Source organism: Drosophila suzukii, chromosome 3, assembly GCF_043229965.1.
Source record: "Drosophila suzukii chromosome 3, CBGP_Dsuzu_IsoJpt1.0, whole genome shotgun sequence".
NCBI lineage: Eukaryota > Metazoa > Arthropoda > Insecta > Diptera > Drosophilidae > Drosophila > Drosophila suzukii.
Window position 1 is genome coordinate 13,303,107 of NC_092082.1, and position 26,762 is coordinate 13,329,868.

At 37.2% G+C, this 26,762-nt stretch overlaps 1 protein-coding gene across 5 annotated transcripts in view; it reads left to right on the forward strand.

The window, feature by feature from the left end:
• The window catches only part of Eip63E (cyclin dependent kinase Eip63E), a 107,776-nt gene that overhangs the window by 58,770 nt on the left and 22,244 nt on the right, over positions 1 to 26,762 (forward strand). For all 5 annotated transcript variants that reach the window (XM_036816069.3, XM_036816070.3, XM_036816071.3 and 2 more), the window contains one exon: positions 13,672 to 13,863. In XM_036816069.3, coding sequence (XP_036671964.3) covers positions 13,672 to 13,863 — 192 coding nt within the window. The remainder of the gene's footprint in view (positions 1 to 13,671; positions 13,864 to 26,762) is intronic.

The window sequence follows — 26,762 nt, forward strand, 5'->3', positions numbered from 1 at the left end:
AATGAACCAAGACGTGAGCACAAGTTCGGGGGGTGTTTTAGGGGCGGAAAAAAGCTTAGAAATCAGGGCAGCAAAGCTGAAAATGAGAAAATGCCAAAGGAAATATCTTCCAAATTGAGAATCGATGGAATGGCATTTTAGCTGCTAAAAAAAAACCGAAAAAAGAGTGGAAAAATAGTTCAAGTTCGTTAAATATTTCAGAGTTTAGGGGTAGCCTTAAAGAATGAGAAATAAATGATAAGGATTTATGCAAAATTATTTAAATGGAGAGATTATCCACTATAAACATATGATAGCCAAACATATATACCATTATTAAATAGATATGAAATACGTTTTAAATAGCATTTTAAAGTTACTTTACCTTTAAGCAATAACCTCAGGCTATCCGTGCCCATATCATTTTTTACAAATCCGGTTTATGGCTGACTGCATTTGAAGTGCAGTAGGTAACAAACAGCTTGGAAAAAATAAAGGAACTGGGCGAAAATAAAATGGGAAAAAAAGGGCAGCAATCGTGGAACAAGGACTCCCTCGATAACCGGAGGCCCCAGGTGACGGCATCTACCAACCCCCCTTAATCCTCGGCGCCCCTGAGCACCGCTAATGGAGTTGGCTGCTGCTTCGTTTGAGCTCAAAGTGCAGACACGTGCCACGCTGGGCTTTTTATCCCAGTCCACGGTTCATGGGTTAACATTCGCACAGTCGCTGCGAAAATATTGCTCACACTAGTGTTGCCAGTTGTCGTCGCCTCTCCTTTTTCGCATGGTCGTAGCATTTTCGGGGGTTCATTTTGGACCAGTGGCGGACGCACCGTGACTGATTTGCATGGCCACCAAAACCTGAAACCACCACCTCAACCACTCACCATCCCAGACCACCCACCCCACTCATGCATCACTCAAAATGGGCATAACAAAGTGCACTGGAAGAAAAACCAATTTGTGCAGAAACTAAATGGCACATAAACCTGTTTTTTAACCAAATATTAAATGAATATTTTAAAAAGAAATAAATATAATTTTATTTTATAATAATCTGATTATTCACGGTGACAAACGACAATTTTTTAGAATTTTAATATGTAGAAGTTTTATAAATTTAATAATAGTTAATAGAGATTTATATTTAATTCTAAAAATATGACTTACCCAAATTGAAATAATTATAAATCAGTACAATTTTTCATAATACATTTTTTCCAGTGTACAAAATAGCAACCCCCTTTTTGGGAGTTTTCCGCGCTGCTATCACAAGCTGCCACACGTTGGCATTTGCAACATTCAACATTTTGTTGCCATGTTGCTTATCATCCGGGCGGCACTGTTGTTGCTGGGGGTGGTTTTGCATAATATACGAGTGGGTAAGTTGGGGGCTCTAGGACCTGCAATCGATATAAGGGAACCCTGTGCAGTTTGTGGTAGGCACACCATTGTTTGACCAGCTCCAAAGGTGGATTTCACAACCGAAACCCCACTCTGAACCTCTTGAAAACAACCAGCCAAACCCCCAAACCCAAGTTAAATACTCGATAAGCAAGCTTGCCAGCCTTGTTTTCCTTTTATTTGTTCTGTTTTTTCGCTTATGATTTATATAGAAAATTGCCGGGTTGCCAATGACAGCCATTGATGTGAATTCAGGGTGTGTTTCTACAACAATACTCCTCCTGAAATTGTCACAAAATAATGCTTCAGCGTATTTTGTTTCACACTTTAACCATTTTACCTTCTGTTAGCATTTTCTTTTTCCACTTTGAGAGCTGTTTCTAATTTTAAACCAATTAAAGTTGTCGAAACTTGCAGCTTCCTCCGCTAATCCCCGGGCTAAAAGGCTTCACGATGGCGCGAAAAACAAATTAATATTTATTTTCATTAAAGCTGTCGAAAGTTTTAAATTCATTTATCCAAAAATGTTCGCTCTCCTTGTTTTGTTGGTGGAAAGATTGGAAATTCAATTTCTTTTTCGTTCGCTTCCTGGGTGGTCCTTTTAGATTGACATGTTCAGGTAATGGGGGAAAGTTTCAGGAACAGATACGAACAGATTTTTGCCTCTTTTTTATGGGCCATTGTTGGCTAATGAATAAGGGAAATTTTGACGTTTATGGATGGAAAGAGAAAAGTACAATCCGCCCCTGAAAAAGTTTTAGAAAATGTTCCTAAAATATTTTAAGCTTTCTGGTATGATAAAATGTTAGGAAACGTTAAAGAATGTAATGGGTTCAACTCTCAATGAAAAATAATTTTTAAAATATTTACCTAATATTTAAAGCCGTTATATAATCCTCAAAAAGTCATTACCATGCTTTGACCAGTACTTTCCTTTTATTAAATGTGATATCACATAAGTAAAACAATATCTCTGCACCGATTAAAACCACCATTCACATTGCATGACAAAGAAAATGGTAAAGGATTTCCATTTAACACCTTCGTGAGCAAATGAGATAAACTAACTGCGTTGCAGACAGGTGTTAAGCTCGAATTCATGGCTAACATTCACTTTTTCACGCAACCCAATAACTTTGTTTACGTGTGCCCTCAGAAAGTGTGTTAAAACTTAGCTAAACCGCATTAAATTTAATACAATTTTGTGATTATCAAATTTGCAACTCTCGCTTGTTCAGCGGGGCATCATCATTATCATTATCGCCATCATTTGCTTTTGAACGCTACATCACGTTCGCCGCGCATTGTTGAATAATGAATAATCTGTCATGACAATTGTCAAGTCTTTCCAGACTCTGTGGGTGACATGGAAATTTTGCTGCAACAATTTTTTTTACTCTCATTTGCCGGGGTGTTGTAAATCAAATTTGCGACAGTTTTCCTCATTTCCTGCACACGCAAAAACACAAAAACAGAAAGAAAAGCGGCAGCAAAAAACAGCAAAACACATACAAATCGTAACCAAATCATTAGCAGTTCATAAACAAAACAAATTTATTATAATTTGCATAGTTAAGTTGATTGCGTGATTGTTTTGTACGGTTTTTTCAAGAGGCGCCTGATTGCTTAGTAAACGTCAAACTGTTGACTGTGTTTACTGGGGTATTTAACTATAAAAAATATGTGCTAAATTTTACCTCAATTATTCAAGACATTTCTAGCATTTTTCCGCTTGCTTTAGTACCTTAAACGTTTCTTAAAGCAAGTTCAAGCTGTTTGGTATCATTTCAAAAGCAATTTCAGGAAAGGACAGACATTTTTCACACTTTTATATTAATGCATGCATGCCAGACAACTAGTTTAGTGTCAACATTGTATGAGTAATGAGGCTTAAGAGCAACTGAGCTGCACAGAAAGAGACGGCAACACTTTCCCGGAAAGAGATAGGGATATATAGATGGATAGTCCCTGGCAGAAGAAGCCTTTTGTTACAGCATAAGTCAAGTCACCATCAGCAACAGCCCGTGTTTACAGAGAAACAAATGTTTCCAAAAGGAAATATATATTGTCGTATTTACCAAAAAAAAGGTAGAAGTCTTAAAAAATTGAAGCTAAAATTATCACAACGTGTATCTTATTATAAATTCCAGAAAAAAGAGTATCAACAATATTAAATCCAATCTAATTTGTGACTTGATAAAATATTTTTCTGAAATTTATATGAAAATAAACTTTTGATTTAAAAACATAGTTATATAAAACGTCTTTTAAAAAGTTTTTCAATATACTTTTGGAATGACAAAAACAGTAATCTTTGTATTTCGAGTGTAGTCCAATTCCTTGGCCTGCAGGCTATGTTCCTTGCATGTGTAATCAACATTAAACTGTATTTTGTAATCAACCCACACACACACACGTACGTACGCACACTACATTTACGCACACACACCCGTACACTTGGGGAAAAGTTTGCCGGCTCAGCAAAAGCGGAAGTGAAAATGCCAAAGGACGAGTGAGAAAAATGCCGCTTGCAGGTGTCGTCCTCTTTTTCCTTTCTTTTGGCTGGTAAAAAAAAACTGCAACTCATGCAAGATGCAAAGGTGGGGAAAAAAGGGGAGGGGTCGGACTCAGAGCAAACACATTATAAAATCTATACACGCTCTAAGCGCACTTTTAACCCATTAACGCCCCCACAAAAGGCAGCCTCGGTTCCCAGTTCAGCTTCAGGCTGCTGCTGGGCTTAATGTTTGCCTGATGACGTGGCTGAAAGTTGTCCAATCCTGAGAGCACTGAGAGAAAATATAAGATTGTCCATCAAAAATTCTGAACACCTTATTTTAGTAGAAAGATATTACATTTAAATGAAGAAAAACTAATTCAAAATGCGAATATCTACAGCTTTATGATACTTTTTTAATATTGTTAGGATTGTTACATTTTTATAAACGGTATTCTTTATTGAATAACGGTATTAGGTCCCTAAAATTATATTGCATACTTTTAGGATTTTTAAAAGTGATTTTAAATCTCTAAGCACGTGGGAATATTTATATTATCCTAGGAACTGTGAAATATGGATAATTGGTATACCTTCGTATCTTACCTATACATGTTTTAACTAATACCTTTTTTCCCAAGAACGACCTCTCTAAAATCCCAAACTCCCCATATATTCTGTTCTATCCTGAAGAAATAGTGTCAACTTGCGTTGGCGGCATTTTAATGCAGGCAAACCTATTCCCATTTCCTCCCGTTTTTTTAGGTATAGCCACCCCAAGTATTAACACCTCAGTGCCCCGTCGCTCCAGGCTTTGCATTGTCTACTGTTTCCTGCGTTTTTTGTTGTCCTATTTTCTGTTGCCCCACGAACACAAAACGTTTTATCGTCTGTGCATAATACATTTTGTCTAAGCTTCATGGTTGTTCTTATTTTGTAGCTGTTGCTGCATATTTTTCTTATGCAACATATATATATATTATTTTTTTTTTGGGCTCTGAAGTTATTGACATGTGGTAGGAAGTACTGGCAGTATATTTTCCAAGACGCTGAATCCAAAAGCCTCTATCTCCGCCCTTTTCGCATTAGGCACACTTGGCTTAACTTGGTTTTCTTTTTCTATTTCGAGTCAACCGGTAACTGATGTCGTTATGCAATCTATATGGATATAAACCATACTGCAGTTTTTTTAAGACATTTTCTTGTGTAACAGCTGCTCGTTCAGTGGCTTTCAAACTTTTAGCCTGCCGTCACAGAAAATCGCACAAAAGCTTGCTACACTTTTTTTCCCATCATTTTTGCTGTTTGGAAACTTTGACCATATTTTCATTTTCATTTTTTTTTATTTTGCTGAGGGAGAACAGACTGCACTCTCAGCTTGTCTCCTTTTGTAATTATTTTAAAAGCGCAACTTGTGCACGTAACGACATTTGTGGCAACCTACAAAAAAAAAGACAAAGAAAAGCCAGAGGAGTCAGCGATTGCCATTTTAAGAGAACATAAACAAAAGCATTCTGCTAAAGTTGTTTGGCAAAAAAACTTGGTGTGGGTGAGTGCGTGACTGGGTGGCAAAGAAAGTTAAGAACAGTGGGTTCATATCGAGAAATAAAAAAATATAAAGCATTTCTAGGGCGGCACAAGCAGCCCAAAACTTAATTAGATAAATTCCTTTTAATGATTCGTGGATTTCGTGGAATGTTCTGCCAACTTTATTCATTCAAGTTATTATTTGGAGCTAAAAATTTGTCACCGCACCCCCTGATAAATGCACTTTTTTATGGGGCGAGAATCTCCATTCTCATATCTTTTGGAAAGGCAAGTAATCTCATAAAGCATCTGCACCTAGAGGAACTTTTTCGGCGACGTTTGCCGTCTGCGCCAAGTCAAGTGGAGACACCATTTTCCCGATTTTCCTCCTTTTCCCTTTCAGGCTGCCAAGTTTCCCCCTAAACCAGGCCAAACACTTAGGCACTCCCCTCCTGAGCCGCCCACTTATCAAACTTCATATTTACAAACTCCAACCCAAAATGATAAAGAGCGGGAAAGAATGAAATATGCACAGGGAAAAATATTAGTGATGTGTACCATTTTTAAAATAGAAAATAAGTGGGTTAAATATAAAAAATAATTGGATTGGTTATAATGATGGAGGTATTATGGGATCATTTAAAATTCATTAGATATTATATTTTAAAAAGTTTTTGTATTACAAATAATTATTAATTTATAATTTTCAAATTGGATTTGTAATAAATAATTCTTTAAGAGGTATTTTGAGGTGTTTAATACATTCACTAGATATAAATACATTTATAAACATTTCTATATTTTTAAAATTCACCCATGTTTCTTGGTTAAGCCGATTATAAACAACTTTTTTCCTTGTGCCCTAAAAGAGTTGCCTTATATTTTGTAAAGTCAAGTGCACTATGGACTCCGAAATAGTGGAGTCGGGGAAATACAAAGCTCGGAGTCTACACAAAAAAACTTCCGGCGCCGCGGGCCATTAGCTGAAGACCCTAGAGGCCACTTCAAGGCGCGGAGATACAGATAGGAAAATACTACATATATATATATAAAGAAGGAGAAACCCAGATAGGAGACATGGAAAAGTCAGCGACTTGATAATGATAATGAGTGAAAACGTTGATTATCCCTGCTAGAAATGCTCCCCGCTGATTGTTATGCAAAGGAGCAAATTAAATTGCTGCAAAAATGTTTACCAAAGGGGAAAGCCCTTTTCCCTTCTCAATCCTTTCGAGCATATTTTGTGCATTTAAAATATGCGTAAGCGAGAAGAAAGTTCAAGTCAAGTTGGAGTTGAAGTACAAGTTGAAGGCTTCAACAAATGAAATCCTGGAGCATGCTCATCTGCCAAGTTAACAGACAGTAAGGGAGCTATTATAATTCCCATCCAGCATCGGGAAAATAGTGTCTCAAGTAGACCGGCAATTGTGTCTGCTGAAGACTTTTCTTTAGCTTTTACCCCAGCCCTTCTGCTTTTCTACTCCTGCTGCTCAATTCAAGTTTTGTGAACAATTTCAATTTGCCTCGAATATAACTGGCTAAATATTTTCTTAATTATTTCCTGCTGACATTTTGATGACTTAAACACGAACGATGAGTCGCATTTAACACTCAATTACACTTGGGGAATTTTCAATAATTTTCCATAACATTTCATCTATGATTTTTTGGCAGAGGGCAAAGCTCAGACAAATTGTTTTATTTTTTCTTTTTTTTTCGCTACTCAGCAATCTCTTTAGCAATTTATTCACAGTTTTATTATGATTATCAAGGCAGCGAGCGCATTTCGTATTTATGAGTTTTAAATTAAATGCAATCTCGAGGATTGTTCTCTGCCTTCCGGCTTCTCAAATATTTATTGATTTTTGTCAAAAAGGCTTAGTTCTTCTTTTCTTATTTGTTATGGCAAGGGATAAGTTTGCCAAAGGCCTCTGACAATTTTTGCAAAACGGTTTAGTGGCGAGAATGGGGAAATTGGCGAGGAAAATGTGGAGTGGAGTTGGCAAGTGTGGAAAAGTTGGCCTTATTGAGCCTTCAATTTGGCCATGTCCTGGCGCAATGTTTGGCTTAAATATTTTATTTGCCAATGGATATCCTTTTCAGGCCCCAAATGTTGCGTGTTCAATTGACAGGAATTGGATAAAGTTCTCTTGAACCAAGGATTTGCTGAAAGTCGAACAATGAATGCTCTTTAAAACTGGTTAAGGGGTTAAATATAACTGATTAAAAGTGTAAATTTCATAAAATAGGAAAATAGGGATTTTACTCAAAGAAATACTTACATTTATTTTAAAGATTCTTTTTAATTTTTGTAGTTCCTTTTTCGATCCTTTCTTATGACTATTCCTTGTTGTCCTCACAAAATTGTAGTGTATTTACAGAAGTCTATCGCCAACCTTAGAAATATATATTTTGCGCCTTTTCGATGTCGGGTATTTGAACCTTCTGCCATTTGTTGTGTCGCCAAATCCTCACTCCTGGTAAATCCTTCTTATATAGCCGGCAGGCCTGTCTGATTGTCTGGCTGTCTAACACCGTATTACCCTCACTCCTTTTTTTTTTAGCCAAAATGTCCCGGGGAAGTGTTAACTTGTTTGGCCAAGATTTACAAGTCGTCGTTGATTTCTTTTGCTCACCTTTTTTCGGGAGCTTCGGGCATTGCCAACTGAGCTCCAATTCAAATTCAGCTGACAAAAGCATAAATCGGTTTCTGGCAACTGACTTAAGCTCACTCACTTTGATGTGCTGTGAATAGAAGACGACGACGAGTATGAAAGGTTGTTGTAATTTTCAATTTCTGTCAAAAAGATTGAACGTGAACGGAGCCGACAGGACACCTTGGGAAAAACCACTTAACCGCACTTAATGCCACAAACAATTTTACAATTTCAACTGTCTGCCGTCTGTGGTACATCTACCTCGCCCAAAAATGCTCCACTTAAGTGCCTCGGTACATGGCTCTTTTTACAGTCATTAAAGTTAATTGTGTAGTGAAGAAAATTGTGGGGAAAACAGCAAAACAGGAGCAACAACTATGAAGGCACAGAAAGAAATATTTATTTAAAGGGATTTTAAAATGGGGCAAGAATAAAAGAAAATGTTAACATTTCATTTTACGTCTTAAAATATTATAAAAAATGTTTTGCGAATACTTAAGATAAAAACAAATTTAAAAAATTAATTTAAAAGAGGTTGCCAACATTATTTTTTAAATTTACTTGGATATTAGTAAAGCCATTTAAACTTTTTTTTAAATTCTTATAATTGAACTTTTTTTAAATTTAGATATTTGGTTTGTGCCAGCTTTAACTTTCAGTAACCTTAAAGATTTAATAATTTCTTTCTGTGCAACCACACCTGCACTGGTTGAGTGGTTGACATTTCTGCGGTGCGCCACAGAAAACTGAGCTCCTTAAATCCTTCGAATCCATAAATTACCACACGCCTCGGCTGCAAAAATTATTTTTAATTAATAACAAGTTTTAAGTGCGTCGGCATGGCAACCTGCGCCCACCTCAGTTGATAACTCCCTCCCCCTTGATTTTCCTGACCCCCTGAACTTTGTGTTATTCAATGCCTTTGCCTTTTCCTCTCGCTAACATTGTTGTTTTTTCAGGGCGTCTGTGTCTCATTTTTGTACTTTGTCGTTTTTGTTGGTGCGCAGCGTCTATTAATTAAATTAAAAAGTTCACAGCCATCGTTGTCGTGGATGCCCCTTCCATTCGCACTTTTCATAAGCTCATCAGCATGCGAACTATGTTTGTAAAAAAATTATAATAAAATTGAGAACATGGAGGATTAATTGAAATGGGTGGATGAAACAGTTTGAGAGCGGCTATAGAGTTTTAGAGGCCTGAAAAGTTTGACTTTGCAACTGTAAAAAGAATGATAAAAATGTTAACCAATTTAAAGGCTTTAAAAGCTTTTTATGTGTATTAAAAAATAGACAACTTGAAATGCAGCATGTAAGCATCTTTCTTTTGTTCTCGAATATGCAAATCACTTAAACAATTAACCAACCCGTCTGGCCAACTGATTCAATTGAACTCGGCAGACTGATCAGTCGAGAACCCTTTTGCCCCCTGAAATCCAGTAGTTTAAAGTTTAAACAGTTCATTGGACGCTGTACTTGTTTTTATTTTTTATTTTTTACATTTTCCACCCGTTGTTTCCCTGTTTTTGTGTTTTTTTTTTTCACATTCCGCTCGACAATTATGCATTATTTACAAAAGTTAATTGCCGACGCGCAACAGCATTGTTCAACAAGGGCCACGCCCACTTGGAGGAGGGCAATTAACAACATTATTGACTCTGTTCGCCGGCACATTGGGAAAAATGGGTAAAATGGGTGGAGAAGGGAGGAGGACCCACAAGCGGCACTTTGAAATGCTAATGAAATTGCCTTTTAAAGCAGAAGTTGCAAGCTGCCAGCTGAAAAATGAGGAACAGCAGCAGCAGCAGCAGCTGAAAATGTCGTCCTCGGGCATTCTTTTTTATTCCTTTTTGCTTAATTGATAAATTGATTAAATTGCAAAAAAGCCTTAATTGCACAACCACATCAGTCGTCACACAGAGTGCAATCTCTCTTGAAATTTAACATTTAATTTGACTCGGCAAATTGCACTGCCCGCCGTTTCCATTGTCCTCTGATTTCAAGGAAGCTTCGTTAATGCGATGTATTTTGTCAGCATTTGAAGTGTCACATCAGCTCCGGATTCTGGATTCTGAATTCCGGATTCAATTGGATTTAAGCTTTGTCTGCTCCTTTCGAATGCGGTGGCCAATTTGAAGGATAAATTACTGATTTCGTCTATTGTCTGCGTGGCCTGCGTTAGTTACCATTGGTCAGCGGAGGTTTGAGTGGGGTCTAATCCTGAAAAGCGGTTTTGTAGTCACACAGAAAGAAAATGGGAAACAAAGAAAGTAACTTAAATGTGCATTCTATAAGGGGGATAAAAACAAAGTTACTGTATGTGAAGAAAAAGAAGTATACCTCCTTATATTATGAAATATTTAGTGTTACTTTAAGAATATTAAAACAATTTTTAATTATCAAGCATATATTTATAAGAAGCTCTCTTAAATTATTTCAAATTTCGGAAGATTTTTTTAGGATAATTTTAAGGAACCCAACCGTAATATTGATTTACTTGAAAAAACATGTGTGATATTCACATTTTGCCAAGTGTAAAGTTGTAAATCCATCTTATAGTGCCAAACTTATCGCATAAAATTCCAGGAAACGGCCAAGCCTTAACCATTTGATTACCCATTGGCTCGTCATAATCTTTGGGCGTTTCAGTTCGATACCAATTTTATGGTTATCTTAGGTTTGGCAATCCTTTGCCTGCTCAACACTTTCTCAGTTTTGGAAGTTTTCTGGGGGGGCTTTTTAGGTTTTAGTACCCGTTAAGTCCTCTAGGATAAAAGTAGAAACGAAATTCCATGTGCCCCAGGCATAATAGGTTTTCGTTTGTGTCCTCTTTCTAACCATATATCTCTGTTTCGCTCTGACATGCACCCATCCCTCTCTTTCTCCAGATCCTGGCAAATTTATTGCATTTACTCGATGAAGTTTTCCGCACTTTTTCTTCGTTTCTGCTGGACTTTTTCCTTTTGTGGTTTTGCTTTGATTTAATTTGGCTGGCCGCTGCTGTTGTCTCTATCTCCATCTCTATCCTTCCAGTTGGCCCCATCTCTTTCTGCAATTTGCGAGCTTTGTTCAATTGGCTTTTCTGGTGTCCTGCTGCCAATGTCCGAGTTCTGTGTTCTCGCCTTGTCCTGTCACTCATGCGTCAGCGGTATTTGTTTGGGTGTTGGCGTTTAAATCACCCGGGGTCTCTAAAGTGTAGAAAACTTTTTAAAGTTGAGACACGGATAGAGGGAATTTTCCTTTTGGCAGCGTAGCCAACTTGCCTGCCACATAATGCTCATTTCATATTTTGCCCTGGCGATCCAACCGAAAAGAGTGTGGTCCATAAATTTGGGGGAAGAACATAACCAGAGTTGATGTAATGCCGTGTGGCAACTCGGGTTTTTGCGGTTGGATTGCATAATGTGCATACAGTTAGGACTGAGATAATAGCACAAAATATAAGTATAAGTGAAAAAGAATAAAACCACGGGATTAAAATCACTTATAAATGTGTCTAAAACTATGCACAAAAATATTTATATAAGCTACCAAGTTTAAACTATCGTTTTTCCAGATCTAAAAACTTTGTTGCATACTTTTAGGTACCTTTAAAAATGATTTTAAAATTCTTATAGCTTTTTTGCGAAATGGATATACATTTTTTTTTGGTAAAATGATGGGATACTAAGATGAAATATTATTTTAATAGGTATACTCCTAGTTCTATAACTCTGACCGGAACTGTTACTTCCCCCGCTTTTCAAAAAATCAGCCAACTCCCTTTTGGTTTGTACTTTATGTTGAACATATTTTATTGATTACATTTCCCTGCTCCAACATTTGCAACTCCGGCCACTTTTCCGGCGTGTTTTGGCACAACTTTATGAGATTTCTTCTCCATCACCCCTGAACCACCGCTGAAAGAAGATTTTGGGGCATTTCGCATTGCATTCTGTACTCCCCAGACTCATTCCCCTGTAGACTTGCCAAATAAATTGCTTATTTGTAGCGACGATTTGCGGTAATTTTGTGATTTGTGGTGGGTGACATCATTCTTTTGCCACAAGGGTGGATCTGAAACTCTTGTGTTTTAGTCTCCCTTGGGTTGCTATTAATTAAACATACATATTTGCAGCTCTGACTGGCAGCTTATGGCTGGCCATAATTTATTTTGCCTGCTGCCAGATGATGACCATTACTGGGAGTACAAGAAATGATTCAAATCAAAGACTTTGATGGCAAATCTAAGCTTTTTTCTCTGGATCTTTCTTTGTGGCTGCTCACTCTGCTTGATTAGAATTTATTGACTTTTGGCCAGGGAAATCCTTTTGGATTTTTCTTCCAACTCCCTGCCTTTTTGGCGACTTTGCTGCACGCCCACTTGTATGCATATCGTTAGCAAATTGCAGGCTCACCAGGACACCCGAAAAAAGGATTTGCATGTGTGTGTTGGCGGTAAGCTAATATCCAACCAATTTCCGTTTGACTCGTTTCGCGTTTTCTTCATCCTTTTTTTTTGTCCTGTCAAGGGGATACATTCAGACCAGGTAAACTTGGCCAACATGGCCCTGCTGGTTCTGCCTTTTGTGTTTCCGTTTTAGAAATTGGAAGGCAAAAAGCACCGCGTACCGCCTCTCCAGTGTCCTTCCTGATTTCACCCGTTTCGTGTCCTTTTTTTTCCGGCGCTGCCATATAAATTTGTACAAAAGCTTAGGCAATTTTTTCGCCTTTTGTTTGCCAGTAGCTTCGTCGTCGTCGATTCATTTGCATATTCGGCACATTCAAAATACCCTCGATGTTTGCCCTGAACACCCTCCAAAAAACCCCTGACCATTTATCCTCGTTCTCCCTTTTATGAGCTGTGACTATTAATGGTGTTTGGGTTTAAGCCGGCTTAAAAGGCTTAAAGGGTTTGAAAAATAAATTACTAAAATAAATTTTACAATTTATAATATTTAAATAATAAATAGGATTATGTTCAAAGGATCTGTTATGTATATATCTGTACCTTTTAAATTGTTAAATAAAAATATGGCAATGCTTTCTAGTGCTATAAGAATATTCTTTATTAACCCCCTTACAAAAAAGAGCTAACAAAAACCATTCCTAAATAAAATAGGCTCTTGTTTTAGTTATTTTTCCCTGTTTCTAAAGGTTAATTTTATAAATTTGTCATTGGGGCTTCAAGTTGATTGGAATAAAATGTAAACATTTGCAAGCAAATGTCAGATTCAGGGCAAGGAGTCAAGAAAAGGGGACCACAATCCTGTGGCTTCACAGCCACAGACCACAAAGAGCTTGGCATATTGACCCGAAAAAACAGGGAGGCTGTCCAGTAGGCGTTGATTGGCATTCCGAAAACCGGAAGCCCTCCTCCTTTCTCTCAGCACCTACAGTAGTTAACTGTCAAAGCTAATGGCTCGAAGGGGGAAAACTGTAAAGTGAAGTGTTGGGTTGGCGGGCCAAAAACTGAAGTGGCTTTCCTGCCACTTGAGCGTTTATGGATATTGACATCTCAATGGCCGGGGCCCTGTAATTTAATTAGGGCAGACTTTTCCCGAGGGAACTCGAACCTGAAGAGAACTCGAACTAAACTGTGGCCTTTCCTTTGTTCCTTCTCCTTGCAGCGATTTCCCGCGAAGATGGCGACGAGTCGACGCACCATCATCATCACCACCACCACCATCGCGGTGGACACGGTGGGCACCACAACCACGGTAACAAAGTTCCATACAACGGCTACAATTCGGAGGAATACTTGGACCGACTAGAACCGAATGGCAATATACCCGCTGACAAGACAAATTGCAGATATGGAGGTGAGTTATATCATTTCATGAGATTTCGCTCTGCGAAAATTACTTCCTAGAATACTAAAAGTCGCTTATGCTTTAATTAAATAACTTAATTAACTTTTGGGCTTGAAGGGAAAATGTATTACATTAATTTTAGGTACATATTTTTCGTAATTCCAATGGCTTTCGGAATGGACAGTTCTAAACTCCATAACGTGCGTTATTGGAGTTATTATGATCTACATTAAAATATTGATTAAGGAGGAGGGTCCGATTTTAAACTTACTTTCATGTTCGATTTTTACAAAAATCCAAGGGCTTTCAGTACGGGCACCCAAAACTGCACTTCTAAACTCCATAACTTGAGTTATTGGATCCCGATTTAGACGTGGGATACCTCTATGAGTTTGTGGTTGAATTCTGTAATGATCCACCTTAAAATATTGATTTAAGAGAAGGGTCCAAGTTTTAACCCATTTTCATGTTCGATTTTTCCAAAAATCCAAGGGCTTTCAGTATGAGCACCCAAAACTGCACTTCTAAACTCCATAACTTGAGTTATTGGATACCGATTTAGACGTGGGATACCTCTATGAGTTTGTGGTTGAATTCTCTATTGATCTACATTTAAATATTGATATAAGAGGAGGGTCCAAATTTTAACCCATTTTCATGTTCGATTTTTCCAAAAATCCAAGGGCTTTCAGTATGGGCACCCAAAACTGCACTTCCAAACTCCATAACTTGAGTTATTGGGTCCCGATTTAGACGTGGGATACCTCTATGAGTTTGTGGTTGAATTCTCTAATGATCTACATTTAAATATTGATATAAGAGGAGGGTCCGAATTTTAACCCATTTTCATGTTGGATTTTTCCAAAAATCCAAGGGCTTTCAGAAAGGGAACCCAAAACTGCACTTCTAAACTCCATAACTTGAGTTATTGGATCCCGATTTAGACGTGGGATACCTCTATGAGTTTGTGGTTGTATTCTCTAATGATCTACATTAAAATATTGACATAAAAGGAGAGTCCAAGTTTTAACCCATTTTCATGTTCGATTTTTCCAAAAATCCAAGGGCTTTCAGAATGGGAACCCAAAACTGCACTTCTAAACTCCATAACTTGAGTTATTGGATCCCGATTTAGACGTGGTATACCTCTATGAGTTTGTGGTTGAATTCTGTAATGATCTACATTAAAATATTGATTTAAGAGGTGGGTCCAAATTTTAACCCATTTTCATGTTCGATTTTTCCAAAAATCCAAGGGCTTTCAAAATGGGAACCCAAAACTGCACTTCTAAACTCCATAACTTGAGTTATTGGATCCCGATTAAGACGTGGTATACCTCTATGAGTTTGTGGTTGAATTCTCTAATGATCTACATTAAAATATTGATTTAAGAGGAGGGTCCAAGTTTTAACCCATTTTCATGTTCGATTTTTCCAAAAATCCAACGGCTTTCAGTATGAGCACCCAAAACTCCACTTCCAAACTCCATAACTTGAGTTATTGGGTCCCGATTTAAACGTGCTTGAATTCTCTAATGATCTACATTTAAATATTTATATAAGAGGAGGGTCCAAATTGTAACCCATTTTCATGTTCGATTTTTCCAAAAATCCAAGGGCTTTCAGAATGGGAACCCAAAACTGCACTTCTAAACTCCATAGCTTGAGTTATTGGATCCCGATTTAGACGTGGGATACCTCTATGAGTTTGTGGTTGAATTCTCTAATGATCTACATTAAAATATTGATATAAGAGGAGGGTCCAAGTTTTAACCCATTTTCATGTTCGATTTTTCCAAAAATTTAAGGGCTTTCAGAATGGGAACCCAAAACTGCACTTCTAAACTCCATAACTTGAGTTATTGGATCCCGATTTAGACGTGGGATACCTCTATGAGTTTGTGGTTGAATTCTCTAATGATATTCATTTAAATATTGATATAAGAGGAGGGTCCAAATTTTATCCCATTTTCATGTTCGATTTATCCAAAAATCCAAGGGCTTTCAGAATGGGAACCCCAAAACTGCACTTCTAAACTCCATAGCTTGAGTTATTGGATCCCGATTTAGACGTGGGATACCTCTATGAGTTTGTGGTTGTATTCTCTAATGATCTACATTAAAATATTGACATAAGAGGAGAGTCCAAGTTTTAACCCATTTTCATGTTCGATTTTTCCAAAAATCCAAGGGCTTTCAGAATGGGAACCCAAAACTGCACTTCTAAACTCCATAACTTGAGTTATTGGATCCCGATTTAGACGTGGTATACCTCTATGAGTTTGTGGTTGAATTCTGTAATGATCTACATTAAAATATTGATTTAAGAGGTGGGTCCAAATTTTAACCCATTTTCATGTTCGATTTTTCCAAAAATCCAAGGGCTTTCAAAATGGGAACCCAAAACTGCACTTCTAAACTCCATAACTTGAGTTATTGGATCCCGATTAAGACGTGGTATACCTCTATGAGTTTGTGGTTGAATTCTCTAGTGATATACATTTAAATATTGATAAAAGAGGAGGGTCCAAGTTTTAACCCATTTTCATGTTCGATTTTTCCAAAAATCCAACGGCTTTCAGTATGAGCACCCAAAACTCCACTTCCAAACTCCATAACTTGAGTTATTGGGTCCCGATTTAAACGTGGGATATTTCTATGAGTTTGTGCTTGAATTCTCTAATGATCTACATTAAAATATTTATATAAGAGGAGGGTCCAAATTGTAACCCATTTTCATGTTCGATTTTTCCAAAAATCCAAGGGCTTTCAGAATGGGAACCCCAAAACTGCACTTCTAAACTCCATAGCTTGAGTTATTGGATCCCGATTTAGACGTGGGATACCTCTATGAGTTTGTGGTTGAATTCTCTATTGATCTACATTTAAATATTGATATAAGAGGAGGGTCCAAGTTTTAACCCATTTTCATGTTCGATTTTTCCAAAAATTTAAGGGCTTTCAGAATGGGAACCCAAAACTGCACTTCTAAACTCCATAACTTGAGTTATTGGATACCGATTTAGACGTGGGATACCTCTATGAGTTTGTGGTTGAATTCTCTAGTGATATACATTTAAATATTGATAAAAGAGGAGGGTCCAAATTTTAACCCATTTTCTTGTTCGATTTATCCAAAAATCCAAGGGCTTTCAGAATGGGAACCCCAAAACTGCACTTCTAATCTCCATAGCTTGAGTTATTGGATCCCGATTTAAACGTGGGATATTTCTATGAGTTTGTGCTTTAATTCTCTAATGATCTACATTAAAATATTGATTTAAGAGGAGAGTCCAAGTTTTAACCCATTTTCATGTTCAATTTTTTCAAAAATCCAAGGGCTTTCAGAATGGGAACCCCAAAACTGCACTTCTAAACTCCATAGCTTGAGTTATTGGATCCCGATATAGACGTGGGATACCTCTATGAGTTTGTGGTTGAATTCTCTAATGATCTACATTAAAATATTGATATAAGAGGAGAGTCCAAGTTTTAACCCATTTTCATGTTCAATTTTTTCAAAAACCCAAGGGCTTTCAGAATGGGAACCCAAAACTGCACTTCCAAACTCCATAACTTGAGTTATTGGATCCCGATTTAGACGTGGTATACCTCTATGAGTTTGTGGTTGAATTCTCTATTGATCTACATTTAAATATTGATATAAGAGGAGGGTCTAAATTTTAACCCATTTCCATGTTCGATTTTTCCAAAAATCCAAGGGCTTTCAGTATGGGCACCCAAAACTGCACTTCCAAACTCCATAACTTGAGTTATTGGATCCCGACTTAGACGTGGGATACCTCTATGAGTTTGTGGTTGAATTCTCTAATGATCTACATTTAAATATTGATATAAGAGGAGGGTCCAAATTTTAACCCATTTTCATGTTCGATTTTTCCAAAAATCCAAGGGCTTTCAGTATGACCACCCAAAACTGCACTTCCAAACTCCATAACTTGAGTTATTGGGTCCCGATTTAGACGTGGGATATTTCTATGAGTTTGTGCTTGAATTCTCTAATGATCTACATTTAAATATTTATATAAGAGGAGGGTCTAAATTTTAACCCATTTTCATGTTCGATTTTTCCAAAAATCCAAGTGCTTTCAGAATGGGAACCCAAAACTGCACTTCTTAACTCCATAACTTGAGTTATTGGATCCCGACTTAGGCGTGGGATATCTCTATGAGTTTGTGGTTGAATTCTCTAATGATCTACATTTAAATATTGATATAAGAGGAGGGTCCAATTTTTAACCCATTTTCATGTTCGATTTTTCCAAAAATCCAAGGGCTTTCAGTATGGGCACCCAAAACTGCACTTCTAAGCTCCATAACTTGATTTAATGGATCCCGATTAAAACGTGGGATACCTCTATGAGTTTGTGCTTGAACTCTTTAATATTCTGAATCAAAATATTGTTTTAAAAGGAGGGTCCAACTTTTATAATACAAATGTTTTTTTAAAGGAAAATTGAATATAACTTTTAGTTTTCTTACAAACATCTTGCAATGTGTAAGCGAATTTAAGCCCCGAATAGGCTCATTTATAAGGCTTTGCGTAATTTATCGCCCGCTTGTGTAATAATCTCTCATTTAAGCTGCCCTCCTCCACCGAAACTAATTTAATGATAAGATGCCGAGACCCTCACTCCGATTTTCGCCAAGACAGACTGGCAATAATTTATGCCTCCATCTTGTGTGAGCAGCGTGTCTAATTATGGACGCAAGTTCCACTTTCCCAGTCTTTCCTTTTTCCCTTGGTGCAAATGGGGAATTCCCTTACTTCGATTTATCACATTTTTTACACAGAGAAGAAAAATAGAACATATAATTTCTAGGCCACCTAAAATTAGGAATATTAAATATATTTTCTGTGATCGGGAAACCAATGTTATATATCAACTTACTGCATCTATGAAAAGTTAAATATTCTTTAGGACCTTTAAAATATTTCAATTCAATTTTTTAATAAATAAAGTTTCATAATTTTTTCACGTGTACTTCTGTCCTTTAGTAATTTATCACATTTTTGTCTCATTTAGCTAATGCAAACAAGTTTTTTCTGTTCCATTTCTCCGTTTGAGCTTATCTAAGCGAAAATTTCCCCCGATAAGCGAGGCCCTCTGTCATCATTTTCCTCGCTACTGTTTTTCTCATAATTGTAAATTGCAATTTTATGCAAACAATGGGTGGCGTTTGTGAGGGGGGCTGGAGCAAAAAGTGAGGTAGCCTCGTGGACTCGTTGACATTGCCGATAAGCCTGTGAATGTAATGGCTTCATTTGTTGCTCGTGCACTTGAAGCTGTTGCTCCTTGTTATTGTCCTTGTAAAGCGGGACACTCAACTCGAATATACTCCCTTTTACACCTCCTTGTAGATATATGTACATCCTTTGTCTTCCCGATGTCTAGGCTTTTCGGAATCGGGCCATAAAACAACGGAAATGGAAATATTAACAAGCAAGTGCACAGCAACAAGGGAATTATTCATAGCCAAATGGAAATTGTGCATGCTCCATATATCTTTCCCGGGGTTTTAAACTCAATGCCATTAATGTTTCACTGCCATGGAGGAGCATTTTCCAGCCCATCCTTCTGTTTTTTCTTCAAGTTATGACCCCGTCTGACATTGAATTCCATCGGTAGGTTGCCTGGATTATTGTGGAACAAAGTCGTGAAACTATTCCTGTGAAAGGAAAATGCATTTAGGGGCGGAGAAAGTGTTTATGGGAAGTCATCACACGAATGTTGTTAGTTGCCAGGTATTCACTGAGTTGGTAAACAATTTTAAACGATTTTATCAGGTCCTAAAGTGTGCCCTTTTAAATAGGATTTAGCCTGTAAACATCAAATGAAAAACATAAACTAATGCTAAGTAAATGTCACAAAATCAATGCCAGAACTTTGAATAATAAACATTTAAATACCTAATAAAAGTACATTTTATTAATTAGTGTTCTTGTAAGTCATATAAAGAAGTCTTGAAAATATAAAAACCCTGTGCAACTATTTTGTCATTATTCACAAAACTATCGATGCGAACTTCTTAATACCCTTATCCATCCAAATCAATTCTGTAAAAGTTTTTTAAGCCACCCACAGCCCACGCAATCATAAAGTTATATAACGCACAATAAATTACAGAGTTGTGAAAGGCAGCGGAGAAAATTCCACACAGTTAGCACAGAACAACCTCCCTCTTCTCCCAGAATTTTCCAGCCCCTTTCCTATCAGCAAAAAGCAATTTCAGTTTTTCATGCTGTTCCCATTTTTTTTTTTTGCTGTTCTGATTACATGATTTATAAGTTATCTTCAGCAAAACAACAATAACAACGCTGTTTGCCATTAGAGGGGGAAAAACAGGGGATATGAACAATTTATGTTCAACGCTTTTGCAAAAGATTATTGTTTATATGCGCAAATTATGCGAACATGGGCCGTTGTGTAAAATTGCGAAAAACATATTGGCCGAAAAGAATTCGCATAAAACTGTTAAAAACCACCCCGAACAAGGATGGTAAATCATGTTTTACAATTATGCGTGAAGCATAAATATAGAGTATAAATTTAATTTGCCACGGGAAAGAAGTCTTTGAATTCGGTGATAAATTGTGTGAGGCCTGGATTCTTTTTAAAGGCGCATAATTCCACCTGTAAGCTACTTTTATGGGGTGAACGAAGAAGGACCTTCTTGTATAAACTTTACTCAACTTGCGCATAAATCCTTTTAACGCTTTATTTGGCTTCTGACGCGCTTTCCTTTTGCCATCCTTTCTCCTTTCGGCTTTTGTTTGTTTTTATTTTGTACTTTGACTCGCAGGATCCTGTGCGTTTGTTTGTTTTTAATGCCGCTTGGGGTCTCTTCCTGTTCCCCCCTTTTTTTTTAGCCACCCTTTTTTTTGCTTCTTGGGCAACTGTCTGTGATTTAAATTTATTGGCAAAATACTTAAAGTAAATCTTTTTGTTTCACTTTGTTTTGTGTACGTGTCTTGTGGGGGTGGTGTTATTTTCAGTATTTTTTTTTACAACCCTTTGACAATTTTCGTTCTGGTTTTTTATACCTTCCACGTCTATTAAGGGTCTTTCTTGCGGTTCATTTTAAAATTCTAACTGACAGCCGCAACCGGAATCCCTGCACAGAATTTAACCCAACGCCTTGCGGTTTTAGGCGGCGTCTTTCTTGTGGCTTCCAGAAAGCCACCCAACCACCCACTCACCCCTTTGAGGTCATAACCTCCACCCCCTGTCAGAATCGTTGCAGTTTATTAACGAAGCAAAAACATGTCGCCTTCGCCGACTTGTTTTTTCCGCCTCCATTTGAAAACCATTTTCTCTTTTTTAATGATTTAGTTTATTTTTTGGGTGGAAATATTCTTGGTTTTCCTTTGGTTTCTCCTTTTTGTTTGATGTCACTCTGCGTGAGACAATTTTTTTGGCGGTTTTCGGTCGTTTTTTGGTTGGGCTAATGAAGCGACTTATGCAATGACATGGAAAATTTGCGGTCCGCATTTTTCTCTCCGTTTGATTTTTCTCTTCCCCTTTTTTCGAGTGTTTTTCCGGCCAGTACACAGCATTTGCATGACGACTGAAGGGATGGGAGTTGGGGAAATGGGGTAAAAGAAAGGAGTGTGAGCTTATCAAAAGGCCAAAGGCTTTTTTTTTACTTTTGATAAATGAAAAGTTTACTAATTGGCTTGTTTAAAAGAGCTGCCACAGTGGATAACTGTGGCAAATGCAAAAGTATAACGACTCTTTGAGCTGCAAACTCAATTCATTAGCTGAGAATAGGGGTGCCAACTTGGTTTATGATGAAGTTTTAGATTAACATAAGGTGTAGAATTCGTTCTTTAAATTTCCGTTTTAAAGTAATTCCCTTCTAAACCATTTATAATTTTGAGTTGCCTACTTAATTTTTGGTTATGTGGTCAGTTTGGTTTATAAAATTGCTGACCACTCGGTACATAATAGAGCTGCCAACTTGTTTCTTGAGTGTCTAAGAAGTCCCAAAATTTGTATGTAAATTTAATAAGAGGAATAAAACAAAGTTAAAACTTTAAAATAGCTTTCTCCTTTCGCCACCATAAACTCAAATGTCATGTCTATAAATTTTCACCCAATTTTCTTTTTCCGCACACCCGCTTTACTAATGCAATCAATTTTCTTTGAAAACTTTGTCTGCCCAACTAAGCAAAGTGAAAGCTTTATAATAATCCAAAAGGCGAGCCACGCCCCACCAACTTTTGGCTTACCACTGGCAATTTTCGCCATTGTCCTACTCCTTCTACAACCCCACTTCCCGTTTGTATGGCAAAAAAAAATGAAAAAGAAAATTGTCCAGAAAATATCTTTTGACAATTCACCGCTTTATGCATACTAAGCTCATTATGGCCAACTTGAAGCACAGAGGACATCCTTTTTTTTCGTCTTTATTATTTCTTAACCGAAGGGCGGGTCTTGAAAATGTGCTGGAAAACTTTTTAATAGTGGCCAGACATCAACCTCGTTGGTTTGATGAGCATTTCTATTTTATTGCATCTTGCTGTGGCTAACAATGCCCCATGGGCAGTGCCACGCCCCCTGATCCAAGAAAGTGGCACAATATTAAAATTCTCGCTTGTCATTATAAATTCCTTGGCCAACACCGCTAGATATAATAAAAAAAAATAATAATGGGCTAAGAAATAACAAAAAATGGACAAGAGAGCCTTAAAAGGTTTTACTTCTTTCAGTAGCTAATGCGATGAAGATGCACAGAGAGAAATATCTATAAAGTAAGATGATTAATAAAGGTTTCTATACAGTATTATATTCTTATTAGGTTTTATGAAAATGTAAAATTTATTTATTTATATTAGTTTTGTTCTTTGTGTACCTTTTGAATGGGATCATGAGAATTAGGATAGCTCGAGGGCATTACTGTTGCAATCAACGCGCATTTTGACTGACAGCTGAAGTATCCATAACGTCATCGAAGGACCTCGGGTCATAAGCCCCAAAACCCAAAACTCCAAAAACAGAATTAGGATTCATAATACGACAAAGTGGTTGGGTGGGAACGGTTGCTTATCGGGGTTGGGATTTTGCTTTTGGGGGGTAGCCAAATTGTAACTAAAGGTTGTGCTGTCTGTATGTGTGTTTCGGTGTGCCAACCGATATCCTTGAAACACATTTGGAAGGCATACTCACAGTTATTGGATAGGTGTGCGTAAATTATAAGCAACTTGCAAATGTGGTTGTCCACATAGATACGCCTACAAACACACTCGCAGGCTGGCATTCTCATACATTTGGGTATTGGTCCACAGGGAAAAGCCGGTCGACAATCGACTTCTGTATCCTTGCAGTGAGAGAAAAATGTGACAGCAGGAAATGGGATTTATATAAAGAATTCATGTGTGAAAACAGGTACTAATATTATTCAGATATATGTAACTTTGTTTATAAATTTTTGAATAAAATAGTCTTTTTGAAATCTAGGCAGAAACATAATAAAACCCATTAAAATGCGAATGGGATTTTAAGTCTTTAAATTAATCTTCAGAAATAAATAAAATACTGCAACAAACATGAGCTTCCAATGATCTTTTATAGAACTTTAAATAAAATATAGTTAGTACAATTAAAACCAAATAAATGTGAGTAAATTAATTTTGTCAAATGCGAATTTCAAAGGATAGATGATGACTTAAATAAAACCTACTAATAAACCTGGAAAACATCGAAATAAGTTTTATTACAGTTATAAAATCATTTGAAAGATATTTGTTAGAATATCGTCCTACCTAAAAACCAATATTCTTAGTATATCCCCCTGGTTCATTTAGATCTTTCAACCCACCTTGATATAACTTCTTATTAAAACCTGAATACCATAGGTTAAATATAATTAATAATGGTTATAAAATGACTCCAAAGACTCGATTATTTTTCTAACTGAATATCCGTTTTTCTCAGTATATCCTCCTGGTCCTTGGAACCATTCCCCTCCTTCTGCCCAGGGGCTCGTCATATGCCTGTCCTGGCCTTCGGACCAGATAACGTCCGTTATGTGTGTTGAATGTGACAGCCTTGGGGCATCGCCATGCATCGCCCTTATAGCCATATAGTCATGACCATAGCCATCGTCGGGTTTTATCCCCATCCCAAGTCCACTGGCTTACCTATGGCCTACGCATTTCATTTGGTCAGCCGGCGTTTCCGTTTCCTTCCTTCCACACAGACTACTTCAAATTTTGATTGTCATTTACGTGCCTGGGAGCGTGTGTGTGTGTCTGTGTGCGTGTGGGTTTTGTATCTATGTGAGAGGCCTTTCGAATGAAATTGCTGCAAATTATTCCCATTACGTTTTTGGAGGGCTGCATTTCAAGTTGATTGTCGTTTACATTTCGCAGAGCAAGGACCAAAGGCACGGGAATCGAGGGTTTGCAGAGGCTGAGGGCACAGGCATTCACTGGATGATTGAGTTTCGGAATAGGAATAGCTGCTGGTCAATTTGCAATGGGGTAATCAAGCTGAGTTTCTGATTTCTGCAATAACGTTTCCATCAATCGTCGATTATTTTATCATTAAATGTGCGGTTTCATTTGCATATTTTATGCCAGAGAATTGCTTAGACGATACTTGGTAGCATTTAATTCGCTGAACTTGATCTATTGGTATTGATTTCAGAATCCTGGGAATTAGAAATAGAGAACTTAGGTTATTAGCCAATCATGGCTTTGTTTATGGGTTGAAATAACAATTTAGGTTTGATATAGTAGAAAATATCGGAAAACTAAAAAAGGAATCTAGTGATAAAAAAAAGAATTAAAGCTTACTTGAATTTAAATTACTAAATACTTATAATTTTAATACGTATATAGGTATATATAGGTATTATATTAGGAATTTAAAGTATTGTAAGGTAAATGAGTAAATATTAAAGGGTAGTATTGGTTCTCTACACAGGCAGTTCCCGCAGATCAATCAGTACTACTTAAATCCCCAGAGTGCTCTCCCAACCAAAACCGAGGCCTATTTACTGACCAAACATTTCTTTTGAATTTGCCCGCTTTGTGGGTTAAAATTGTCTACGTGTGTCCTTTGTGGAAACCTCAATCCCAATCCGCTCAATAGCTCGGTGTGTTATTGCCCAGCGATTCTGCTCTATTTTTGCTATTTTCCTGAGCGATTCGCAGCGGGCAAACAATGCGGCGTTTTCCTATATGACGAGAGACTCCATTCGGGAGTATTGTGCCCTTGCGTATATATCATTTTTTTCACTCCTCTTTTTTTTTCGTCTGCCCGGAATGACAAACAACGGATGATATATTGCAGTCGTGCCACGCCCACCGCCTTTTGTTTGCAGTTGCCGCAAATCAGTGGCCAATAACCGGGATGAAATCTGATGGCAAAGATGTTCCAGCATATATACAAGAGGATATGCCTCCGGGACTTGTTTATCGAGCACAAACCTTTTGAAGTTAATTAAAACGAAAGCCCAGCAGCCAGCATTTTCAATTACTCAAGTAGCTCTGCTTCATGGTCCTTAATTTTTTTACGACCGGTTGTAAAAATATTATTGATAAATCTTTATCTCCGACGGCGATGTGAAAAGAGGAAAAATCCATTTTATTGCTTATTAATATTTGCTCTAACAAAGGACTGGTAAAAAGGAGCTGCAACTGCAGCAGATAAATTGGATTCCTGTTGCTGCCACGTTTTTAGTCCTCGAAACTTTTCACCTTTTCCCTTAACCTGTGGAAAAAGGTGAGTGTGGCCAGAGAATCGTATTAGAAATCAATTCATTTCACTTCTATTGTGCAATTTCCGATACGTCTTAGGAGTCTGGGTAAAAATGGCTAGTAAATAGACGACAAATTGAGGTTGTAAATCTTCTCTGATGGAGCATTTGTGACAAATCAATTTGATCGTAGAGGTTTGGTCAAGGCGAAGTTGGCTGGAATTAATCTGGCTTAGAGGAAGAAATTTATTGGCTTGGGTTGTTTAATTTAAAAGCAGCTAGTTGGTAATTTTTCTTGGTTCTCCTTTTGGCTGTGTGGGAAAACCTAAAAATATTTTTAAGGCATTTCCACTTCCTGTTCCCGTTTTTTTTTTTTTGGCGCCACCTCACACCCGGCAACTATGTTGCATAATATCCAGCGTTTAGTGTGAAATATTCTCACTACCACTTCCCATTTTCCTCGTTGTGGCACTTCTTTTGAAATTGCGCACATAAACTAATTCCGCATGCATGAAATGACTTTCATAGAAAAATGGCAAAATTGCAGTGTGTGCGCAATGGCCTAGCCCAGCATATCCTGGCCTCTCCTGTCTCCTGGTAATACACTGAGAATTAAAATGAGGGGATTCTTAAAAAGGATATTACAATAACTGAAAAAAAAATTATTAAAAATAATATGTAATTTTATTTCTCCATAATTGTTTTTATATCATATTTATAGATAGATTAATTGATTTTCTTTCTTTTTAAAACTTCCTCAAAGTTGTATATTCATACATTAATGTTCCAATATTTTTTATTATATCGTTTGTTTTTCACGATATTTCTATTTTTAATACTTGTTTTTGGTAAAAAAAATGGATTTTTTATGATATTTAAAAAAATGTTATAATTCTCACTTAATAATGCACAGTTTTCGATTCCCTCACTTAATTTTTGAACCATTTCGGTGCCTAATTTATTTTAAATACTATATTTAATTCCCAAAAATAAATGTGCTATAAATTTTCTCAAATTCCAAAGCGCTATGCGTTTACACAACTTTTAGTTGACTTTTTAGAAATTTTTCTCCCAGTGCCTCTGACCAGAGTTGCCACCAAACCGCAGGGCGACGCGTCGACATCCGTTAGGGTTAAGTTGCAAGTCGCTGCTGCTGCCGCTGGTGCAGCTTTTACCGCTTT